This window comes from Buteo buteo, chromosome 21 (genome assembly GCF_964188355.1).
Source record: "Buteo buteo chromosome 21, bButBut1.hap1.1, whole genome shotgun sequence".
NCBI lineage: Eukaryota > Metazoa > Chordata > Aves > Accipitriformes > Accipitridae > Buteo > Buteo buteo.
Window position 1 is genome coordinate 10,941,292 of NC_134191.1, and position 10,834 is coordinate 10,952,125.

General features: G+C 45.2%; 1 protein-coding gene across 5 annotated transcripts in view; it reads left to right on the forward strand.

Annotated features, from left to right (window-relative positions):
* The window catches only part of ARIH2 (ariadne RBR E3 ubiquitin protein ligase 2), a 35,081-nt gene extending 24,320 nt beyond the window's left edge, over nt 1–10,761 (forward strand). For 4 of the 5 annotated variants that reach the window (XM_075052914.1, XM_075052912.1, XM_075052915.1 and 1 more), the window contains 8 exons: nt 454–571; nt 2,028–2,078; nt 2,179–2,200; nt 3,707–3,858; nt 4,928–5,071; nt 5,422–5,490; nt 6,425–6,508; nt 6,983–7,445. In XM_075052914.1, the coding sequence (XP_074909015.1) occupies nt 454–571; nt 2,028–2,078; nt 2,179–2,200; nt 3,707–3,858; nt 4,928–5,071; nt 5,422–5,490; nt 6,425–6,508; nt 6,983–7,054 (712 nt within the window). In that variant the 3' untranslated portion in view covers nt 7,055–7,445. Of the gene's footprint in view, nt 1–453; nt 572–2,027; nt 2,079–2,178; nt 2,201–3,706; nt 3,859–4,927; nt 5,072–5,421; nt 5,491–6,424; nt 6,509–6,982; nt 7,446–10,678 lie in introns of those variants that run through there. The other variant, XM_075052913.1, reaches the window with a different exon arrangement.
* The last annotated feature ends 73 nt before the right edge of the window (nt 10,762–10,834 follow it).

Below are 10,834 nucleotides of genomic sequence, written 5' to 3' on the forward strand. Positions count from 1 at the left end.
TACCAGTTGGTTTAGAGACCCAGTCTACTGGTATCTCCATGCAAATGGCCCTTACTCACCTGGGACTGGTCAGGTCATGCTAATGCAGGTGCCTGTCTACCACTGGAGTCAGGCTACTTGTAAAGCCACTGGTGTGCCCCAGGCCTGTCCAGTCATGGTAGAGCAGACATAGGTAGACTCTAGGGAAGGATGTGTCAGCCCTCAGACATGTGATTTGCCAGAGAAGGCCTCAGTTCACTCTCATTCTGACTCTGGCTTCTGCACAAGAGGGTCGGGGTTCATTGGAGTTCAGCCTTGGTCTTTGCACTCTAGTAATACACGAGTGCATTTGCATCCCTTACCCTCACTTGGCCTCCCAGATTTTGGTCATCAGAAAACCTCAATTCTTGAGTCACCTCCTTGGAAATCAATATGTCTTTTTTTTTTTTTTTTCTTTTTTCCCCTCCTATTAAGCTTTAAGTGTCGGCAGATGTACCACGCACCCACAGACTGTGCTACCATTCGGAAATGGCTCACCAAGTGTGCAGATGACTCCGAAACTGCCAACTACATCAGTGCTCACACTAAAGATGTAAGGACTAGCACCTGCATGGTTTTTCTTGTCCTCTAGTCCTGCCTGGGAAGCAAATACAATTCTATACATACGTAGCATTGTGTGCTGCTTTTTCACAGACTGCAAATTCTCACAACTCCCTAGGGACTGTGATATAACACAACTGAATGCCTTGGGAACGCTTTGTGTGGGAAGTCCAGCTGCCCTCCTGTGGTAAGGACCTGGTGGTCCTTGTTCCAGACCTAATGTGAATGTCTTTGGCAGCCAGGTGTGCTGCCCTCCCACAGGCAAAAGAATTGCGGCTACTTTGAAATGATCAGTGGAGATGTATTTCAAATGGAAGGAGAGAGTATACTAAGTGCAGAGTCAGTACTAAATAAGGCACTAGTGGTGTTTAAACCTGAACAACTCTGTGGAGTACTGTGAACTGGAAGGTGAGGGAGATAAAGTCTTGATTTAACAAGGACAGCAAAATGGGGTAGATGAAGCCTGTAAATTAGACATTGAAGTACTTCTAGTAGATTCAGACCCAAGAAAAAGAAATAGTATTACACACTGTGCACTGTAGTCTACCTATAGAATTGTCTTTAAAATTTATAGATATACTACCTTTGTCCTCTAGATTTACTGTCTGCAGATTGGAACTTGTAACATGTTTTGGGCATTTTGTGGCCTGACTTCAAAACAGTTCTTAGCTGGCATTTGTTCTACCATAGCCAAAGACAATTGTGACAGTGCTAATTAGTCGCAAGCTTCAGTTGTGTTAGGAAAATGGGTACTTAGACTGGAGATCTTAAATTGCCTTCTTTCTCTGGAGGAGGTGTCAGCATGTGATGGCATTGTTTCTGCCATTGTGGAAATTAAGCTTCTGTTATATTGAGCATTGTCCTGGCATACATTTTGCCTGCCATTAAGATTTATAAAAAGCAAAACTCACTTCCTCCTTTGTACCTATGCAACCCAAAAAAATGTAACTGAACTTGACACTCCAGGGCATCAGTGGAGCAAAGAAGTGTGCAGCTCTCACTGTGGTCAGCGAGATTCTCTGCAGCTAGCTAAGTTGTCGTCTGTTAGTGGCTGCTGAAGGCAGGATATAGTGCTGATTATCTTGTAGTCTTAAGTAGCTGTGGAAGCTGCTGTCATATGTGAACTAATTATGTCCCTGTGCCTGAGCAACTGCTAAATGGTAACTCAGTGAGACCTTTAGTTTTACAAGGAGTAACAACAGCAAATCTGTTTTCTTGAGCAAGCAGTCCAGTGCTGCAGTGTAACTTCCCTGGCTTTGCCTTTCTGCCTCCTTTTTAAATGGAGGTGTCAGGAATTGGTGGGAGGCAGGGTGTGTATATGTTAATATTCTCATATATCCACATGCATATTTAAAAAAGCAGGACGGGAATGATTATGCAAGTGTTGTCATTCTCCAGAAGGCTGCTAGAGACAGAGCTGGATCTAACAAATGTTTCTGTTTCCCCAGTGTCCCAAGTGCAATATCTGTATTGAAAAGAATGGAGGCTGCAATCACATGGTGAGCAATTCCCTGAAAATGTCAGACCTTCCTTGTCCTAAGCAGAAATCTTTTTTGTCCACTTCCCACTAACCAGTGCCTCCTGTCTCTTCTTTTTCAGCAATGCTCCAAATGCAAGCATGGTAAGTAGAATTTGAAAGCAGTTTTCTCGGCAGTGTTTTTTAGTGGTGGTGTTATGAAGACAAAATGTGAACATTGACTGAAATATTTTTCCCCCTAGTAAAAGGTGAACAGGATATTAATTACAGACTTGTGTGTGATAGCTTCCCCTCCACCCTGCTGGCTGTGATCTCAGCTGGGTTCTGATTCAGTGCTGGTTTGACTCCCTCTCCCTGACATGTCCATTGTATAGAGAAGTCTCCATCTCTGCCATAATATTAACAGTGGAATCCATCTCGGAGGAGAGTATTAAATGCTTTCCATGTAATTATATTTGTCATCAGCTGAAAGTACTGGCAGAACTGAGCCATTTACACAGATCAGCTTAAGTCCTTCTGCTTAGTGATGGAAATAATGAGCTTCAACCCAAACAAAACTGCAGGAGCTGTGAATTGTTCTGTGTAACGTTATCTGTTGGACTTCTCAATCCACCCCTGTGCAGTTAGCAGCCTGAGTGTCTTTGGCCCATTGTGTGGTCCTACAAAATGAGAGTCTGTTCTTGCACTTATCTTTTCATGGCAGAATTAATTTCTGTTGCCTTGGAGTGAGATGGTTTGTATTCAGCCCTCTAAGTTAAGTGTGCCACTAGGAAATATTATAATATCAGAACCTTATTTGGAAGATGATTAAAGATTACTGTCCTCTCTCATTTCCTTTGCTTTGGGGTCCTCAGCAGCACTGGATGTGCTTTGATGGAGCTCTGTGACAAGGGTGAGCAGGCAAGTGCCAAGGTACCATGGTGACTAGCACTCACAAAGGCTGGTGAACTCTGGAAATAAAAATTTCAGTCTCTTACTATGAGTAACACAGAAGCGATTCCTGTTGTATCAACTTAATCTCCATCTTTTTTCCTTCCCAGTAGAACACTCACAGCCTTGCTCTGAGATCAGGAAATTGTCACACGGGTTTTGCTATTGCTCTCTTTCCTTCACTTTCTTCCTAATTCAGTGGCTCCTGACTTGAAGTGTCATAAACCACTGATATCTGAAGTTACCTGGGTACTTCCCTCCTCGAGAGAACTGAGGGCAGACTTTCTTTTGCATGAGTTAGTTCACTTGGATTTTATTGTTCATACTTTATTCAGCCAGAGGTCTGCATGGGGCAGTATGCCAGTGGTGTGGAGGATGTAACTCACAAATAAGACTGCAGCCTGCCTCTTCTTTAATCTAGAGTGACAGCCTGTGCAGAGCACAAGTACAGTTCTGCCCATTGGTCTTGGTGTACAGGATGCAGCACTTCAGGATTTACTTTCCATAGTTGCACGGGAGGCTGTACAATGAAAATCTTCAAGACAGGCTGGTATTTTTGGCTCACTATTGTGTTCTGTTATGCAAGATGATACAAAATGTATATGTTTCTTGGCTTAGCAGAAATATCTGAAAACAGATGGGCTGTGTCTCCTGCAGCTTTTCTTTCTGGGAGGTTCTTTTTTCTGTGCATCACAGTGGTTTTTTTGCTGTTTTCTGCAGACTTCTGCTGGATGTGTCTGGGAGACTGGAAGACTCACGGCAGCGAGTACTACGAATGCAGTCGGTACAAAGAGAATCCTGATATTGTAAACCAGAGTCAGCAAGCACAGGCCAGGGAGGCCCTTAAGAAGTACTTGTTCTATTTTGAGAGGGTAGGAGACATCTCCTTGGCCAGAGCTGCTGTAGCCTTTTAATGCTCCCTGCCTGGTGCAAAGGTCATTGCCAGCAATCTCCGTGCAAGAAACTGCCCAAAGAGAATCTATGCAGAATTTTCAGGCCCTGTTGTTTTTCACTCAAAATCCTGCCCTGCGAGTCCCATCCAAACCAGTAATGTCGTACCCAAAGCAAATCTTATTTGTTCCTGTATTTCCTTGTGCTAGAGAAAATCAGTATTACCTGTGTGCCACTGTACTGTTTTCCTGCAGGCTGAGTGCTGCTGCAGTAGATTGATACTGCTCCAATTGTTTCTTTCCAGGATCAGGGAACTTCAGTTCCTTGCAGTATGTCTTTATGGAGACAAAGACTAAATAAACTCTGCCATGTTCAAAGCTCCATTGGCTGTAGCAAAGTTTTCCTAAAATTTCCTGTAATCACGTTTTTAAAAGTTGCAGTCAGAGCATCTCTGTCCACACAGCAGGCTCGATGCACCTGGCCATACAGTGCAATTCTAGAGCAGCATCTCTAGAAGGGAACGTGGTAGAGGTTAAATGCTGCTGCCTTTCAGTTGCCCTATTAAAATGAGCTTATTTTTCACACCATGCGCCAAGTCCTGTGTTAAAATAAATGTGTTCATTCCCGGCTCTCCAGACCAACAGGCTTTGGGAAGTGGCCATGTTAACAATGTGCACATGGATGTTGGAGTTCACTGAACCCATGTTAAATGTTAATTTAAACTCTTGACCTTTCTATAGAAGTCCTTTAAGTGGGGGACTCACCATTACTTTCCATCTTGTTACACACAAGGTCATTGTGCGACCAGAGGGCATTCCCAGTCTGTGGAGCTGGGTTTGCTCCCTGCTCTTTGCTGCTGTCAGTCTGTTGTATACAGCCTCCGTCACTTGCCACTGGAGGTGCTGCCTTGCTGTTCTTTCCCACAGCACGTCTTGCCTTGCTGGACTCCTGCCCCACTTCAATTTCTGCTTGCTAGAGCTTGTGCTTTTACAGCAGCAGTACTCTGGTCTCATGCCATTTTTTCTTTCCCTATCTCCCCACCCCTTGCAGTGGGAGAATCACAATAAAAGCCTACAGCTGGAGGCACAGACGTACCAACGAATCCAGGAGAAAATCCAAGAAAGAGTTATGAACAACTTGGGAACATGGATAGACTGGCAATACCTACAAAATGCTGCAAAACTACTTGCAAAGGTGGGTACTTGTGTCTTGTTTGGCACAGAGAAGAGAATACACACCAGAACGCTAAGTTCACAACACCAAGTGAAGAAGGGAATTTAGGGGTTGTGGGTATGTGGGACAGTACCTCTGGTCTAGGACATGAACTAGCCAAAAACAGTCTGGAAGTGACCTCTGTGAAGTTATACTTTAACTGCACAAATTCTTTTAAGGAAAGTGTAGGAAATTCCACCATGAAGTGTCCAGTCATCCTTGTCAGAAGGTAGCTGCTTAGCCTGTAGTGATTGCACAGATGTGACTGTGCTGACTTCCAAGTCTGAGACTCTTGTCCTTCTTTTCTCTCTCTTCCTTCCACTCCCCAACAGTGTCGTTACACCCTGCAGTACACATATCCATATGCCTACTACATGGAGTCTGGTCCCAGAAAGAAACTGGTAAGATGTTTTGCTCTTTTGCTGATAGCTTCTTGGGGTGTAGCTGGCAGCATGCTGGGCTGAATTCCAGAGCTTGGCAGTGTCTGAAATATTAGTCCTGAGTTTGAGGTAAGGACAGGACAAATAATACGTGGTTTTGCACCTGTCCACTTCAAGTTGACCAGCAACTCATTCCTCTGATACATCACGTTATTTTCCCAGGGCACTTCACTGCACTTCACTAACGAGCAATTTATCCAGAATGTTTTGAGGCTGGAAGTGTGTGTTTGTTCCTTGGTAAGACTTATCACAGTGCTGTGGGCCATATTTCATGTGAAGAGCTGCTGGTGGATAGCTTTTCCAGCCTTGAATTGGGGTTTAGCTTTGCTTTTTATTCCTTCTGTAAGTTCCTTGCTGTCTTGATACATCCCATGGGCTAGACATGTCCAAAAATAGCCCTGAATTCACTGAAGGTGTTGTTTCTTTGACTCAGTTGACCAGTAAAACCTGTTATCCAATCTCTCCCCATAGTATCATACGTATTCTCTGAGGCTGTGGACAGATGTTCTCTTCTGGATCTGACTGTGCCAGTGGAACAAGTTACTGCTCCCAGCAGTGGCTAATCTCTCTGCTCCACCTGCAGAGCTGCTCACAAGAGCATTTTGTGACCTGTTTATGGCAAAATGAGCTGAGTTAGGAGATATTTGTCACTTGTAGTGTTTTTAGTCTGACTGGGTTAATTTTGAGTAGTGCAGGTTGGGGAGTGCTTGCACAAGAAACTCCTGGAAGAGGTGATACTGTCTAGCTGAAGGCGGATAAGGAGGAGGCACAAACCTGCTCTGCCAGCACAGCTGTCAGCAGAATGCATTTGTCTGCTCCTCAAGTGTAGTGTGTGGTATGAAACTGCTCCACTAAACTGGTTTCTTGTTGCTGTCTCTAATTTTGCTCCTTGCAGTTTGAATACCAGCAGGCCCAGCTGGAAGCTGAAATTGAAAATCTCTCATGGAAGGTGGAGCGAGCAGACAGCTATGACAGAGGGGTGAGTGTTCTGCTTGCTTGAGCCTGCTGGCCAGATTTTGTTTGTTGGGCTTAACACTTCTGCAGGAGCACTGAGGCAATCAAGTGAGGGTTCTGAGAAACTGGATCCAGAAACTCACCTTTAGCCAGCAGATGTTGTAGAAGTGGAGTGCTAACTGCCTTATGGGAGAGGAGGGAGGGCTGCAGTGAGTCCTGCAAACTGAAATGGGACTAACAAAGCTCTGGAGGAAGCTGCATCTAGCCCTCTGGTAAAAAGCAGATTCCTTAAGTGTGTTGCTTTTTAGACAGAGCAGGGGCCGGGTAACTACAGAGGGAGCCCATGTCAAAAGGAAAAGGCTCTGCGATCTTGTGATGCAGAGTGCGTGTGAAGTGTGGAGGTTGGTGCTTCTCAGACTGGAGCTTAGTCTCTCCCTAAAGAAAATGAGCTCTTCTCTGGGGAGCTCATGCTAACAGTTTCTACCTTCTGTTTTACCAGGACTTAGAGAATCAGATGCACATAGCAGAGCAGAGACGGAGGACCCTGCTGAAAGACTTCCATGACACATAAGACAGGAGGAAGTGACAAAGTGCAGGGGTGAGAGCAGCGAGTGAAGTGATGGCAGCTTCACCGGGATAAGCAGGCACTGCCTCTGGGAGAACACGGCCAAGGACAAAGCCACCCCTCCCCTTGCAAGTCAGACACATGCAAACACCACATCTTAGTCCAGTTTGTTCTCTTATCTTTCTGTTTCTGTTTCTGCCAGGCTAGAGGCCAGATTTCAGATTGGCATATTTCCTGGGACATTTCCCTCCTGCCCTTGATGGTTTCAGAAGGGGAGGGAGTTTTTCTCTGAATGGCTGTTAATAGTATTAGATCATTACAATTTATGTAATTTTCAACGGTTGTACAATTATACAGACAAACCTTAGAATAACACACAACCCTTTTTAAAAATAAATTGGCAGTGGAGTGTTTTTCCTTAATCTGCTTGTAAATTTAATGGGCTTTTCCCCCTCTCCCTTCCTCTGACCCAAAAATCCTCCTAGGCACTGAAGGAGGTACAAAATATCTCAGCTAGATTTCCTGATGCTCCTTTAACCAGGGCATTGTAGCATTGGCATTGCACGAGGAGAGTGGCTGGCGTTAAGAGTGGCTGCTGCTGTGTCTGACCCAACAGTACCAGCGGTGGTCATGATTTAGTATGATTACATGTGACATCTCTTTTCTTGTAAATCAGCTGTGCAAAATCCTGCTACACAAACAAAAGCAAACAGAGGAATTGTAGGGGAGAGACCAGGCTAACACTGGGGGATATGCCTTGAATCAGGTCAGATTCTGCATTTGATGAATTTTAGGTCTTCCATGTAGATTTTTGCTTTACTTGTTTTTGTGGGGAGGATGTATTGCCAAAGTGAGTGGTGAGGGAATAGTAGCATACAGTTGTTAATCAAGGCTTGGGGCTTTTGCAGAGTGAAACAATCCATGTTATAACAGTGCCATGCAGCCTGGTAAAGATTATTTGTGCCTGCTGGGTAACATGGCTAAGAAAATTTGATCCCATTCATCAAGGTGAGACTAAACACTGCTACATTATGAGGAGGAAAGATTACGTACAACATACTCCCTGGCACACGTTGGCAATGTGGACGGGCACTTGAATACAGGTGCACTGCTTGTGCAGAGCCTGCACCAAGCCATGCAGAAAATTAACTAGCAAAATTAATTTATTTGTATATTAGTATTGATACTGGTGGGGACTTATCAGAAAATTGATTGTTAGGAGCATGTGGAGCTTTTTTATTAACATTCTTTTTTTCTAATGTAAAATATACACTAAAATAAAAATATGAAAACGTAGTTCATCTTAGTAGGGATTAACATGAAAAAGGTTACTTAAGTGCTGATGCTTGCCTGTTTGCTAGAGGAAGCAGGTCACACATTAAGATTTCACAGGCATGTATGTCACCTGCACCAGGAACATGTTGTTTGCAGCCATTAAGGTGGAGCTGGAGTCTGATCTGAGGAAATCTTCACCTCTGTGGGGAACTCACAGAATTCTCTTCCATGCTGTATATGGAAGTGTTGTCTTTGATGCATCCCTGTACTGCTCTTATACAATGTCACTTGATAACGATTAAACTGAAGGGGGGGGGAAGTGCTAAATTCCTGCACTTCAGAATAAGCTAACTCTGCTGTTGGAGCCTTTTTCATGTACCTGAGACATGTGACCCAGGTATTTGCAGCATGTATAATTGGGCAGACAGATTTTAACAAGAGAGGTGTGTTAGTTTAAAAGAGCAGCAGCTGTCATAGGCGCTAATCCTGTGGCCATGCTTGTTGTACACAGCAGAAAATTTCAAACTGAGAGGCCTTTTCCTTCCTCCCTCCCTTCCCTGGTGTGGGATGTATCGTCAGGGAACGGGGGAAACATACTGCCAAGGAGCTGCTGGCAGTGGAGTGGAGGTTACAACAGAAGCAGCTGAGGGTAGAGCAGCGTTGCAGAGAGGTGGCTGCAGCCAGGAAGCGGGGCAGGGAGGGAGTCTGTGGTTTCTGGGAGCGGTGCTGCTTGCTTCGCAAGAGATCTCTGTAACTGTAGCTCCTTGTGTTCCTGCTCTGTCCAGTTCTGGCTCCCCTCTAGGCTGGAGCCGTACAGGTAGATATGTCCTTGGTCCAGCCGCTGTCTCCAGACTTCGTTCCCTCCTCTGCTCCCAGCAGCAGCCTCTTTTTGCTCTCTTTATGATATATTCTAGAGGTCAGTCTCTTCCTTCCCCTCCCCTTCCCAAATGATTGTCAGAGTCTGGGCACACTGGACCCAGGGGAAGGGATAGCACGGGGGAAGGCTTACTGAGACCCAGCAGTTTGCAGTGTGTAGAACCAATGTTTAAACTGTTCTTTAAAAATGTAATGTGCAAAGTACTAATTAGGATAAAAGCTGGTGTTCTTGTTGGCTAAACGTAACTAGTGTAACACCTAATCTCTTTACAGAACAGGTATGTGGAGTTTCCTAATCCCAAAGAGCTCTCACTTCTGTTACATAATTGTCCAGCTTTGAGCTAGATGAGAATAGGGTTTTGTTTCTCTCCCTCCCTGCCTCCTTCCCTCCTTCCCTCTCCCATGCCCCCACAAAATGCTTTGCTATGAATCCTTGTTTGTAGACAAGCTAGACCGTGTAGTTGTGGCCAAACTTACTGAACAGACTGCTGAGGTGCTTGGCTGAGGGACAGTAATAAATATTGCATAGTGCGCCCCCTAATTCTTTCAAATTTTCTGAAACTAGAGCTTTGCGAGCAGTTCTGTTTATTTTAAAAGAAAACAAAACACCCTTTCTGAAGGTGGTGGGAGTCCTGGTTTGCATGCACAGATCCTATTTCTATACTCTCTGGGAGAACAACAGGACTTGCTTGCTTTTGCAGCCCAGGCAGGGTGACTTCTGTGTTGGTGTCGTACAGAAAGTCCTAGGCTCCAAGATGAAACGTGCAGCGCACGGAGAGTATTGGCGCTCTGTAAAGTGACTGACCACTGCTTGAGAGGCAGGTGACAGGAAGGAAATGGGAGTTCTCGACGCCAAAAGATGAGGCCAGTTTTTTCCCCCCCAATAGGTACATGGCCCTACTCAAGTCTGCAAGGTTACATGAATGTAGGTGAATAGAAAGTGGCTCAGGAGCCATTAATTCTGAGGTACGAGTTTCCCTTTGGTGCAATACAGCTACAGATGTGGAATGTTTGCTCTCTTTTTTTTTTTTTTTTTCCTTTTGCACTTGTTTCCAGTTCCTGTGCCAGCCTGACACCTCTCCATCCTTGCATCCGATACTCTTTTATTTCAGCTTCGCTTGTGTTAGTGCATTGGCTGCCTCATCTCTAATAGTCCTCAGGCTTCCCAGACTGTAACAAAAAAATTTTCTACTGATGACGTAAACTGCATGACTGCTGCTCTGCGCCGTGGCACGTGCGCTGTGCCCGCGCGGGGACAGGGGCAGCAGGAGGTTTCTGTACTATAGTCTTGCACTCTTAAATTTTAGACTTTTTAAGCAGGTGAAAAAAAAAAATAGAACTTTATTTTTAAATGAGGCACTTGTTCTGGGAATTCCTTTCCTCGCCCCCGTCCGGTTCAGGCTGTGGGGTGTCGTGGGTGGGGGGCTGTGCTGTGGGGGTGCCCCCAGAGCTGCTGCCAGCCCTCGCTTTTCTTCGCAGGCACTGGAGAGGGGCAGGGGCGGCGGAAACCGCCCGGGAGACGGTTGCCAGAGGTGTGCCCTTGGTTTATTTGAAATAAATTGTGACTTTCTAACTTCGGAGGTGTCCTGGCTCTTCTTGGGACCGGGGGGGGGTGGGGGGGAAAGGGGAGGGGGC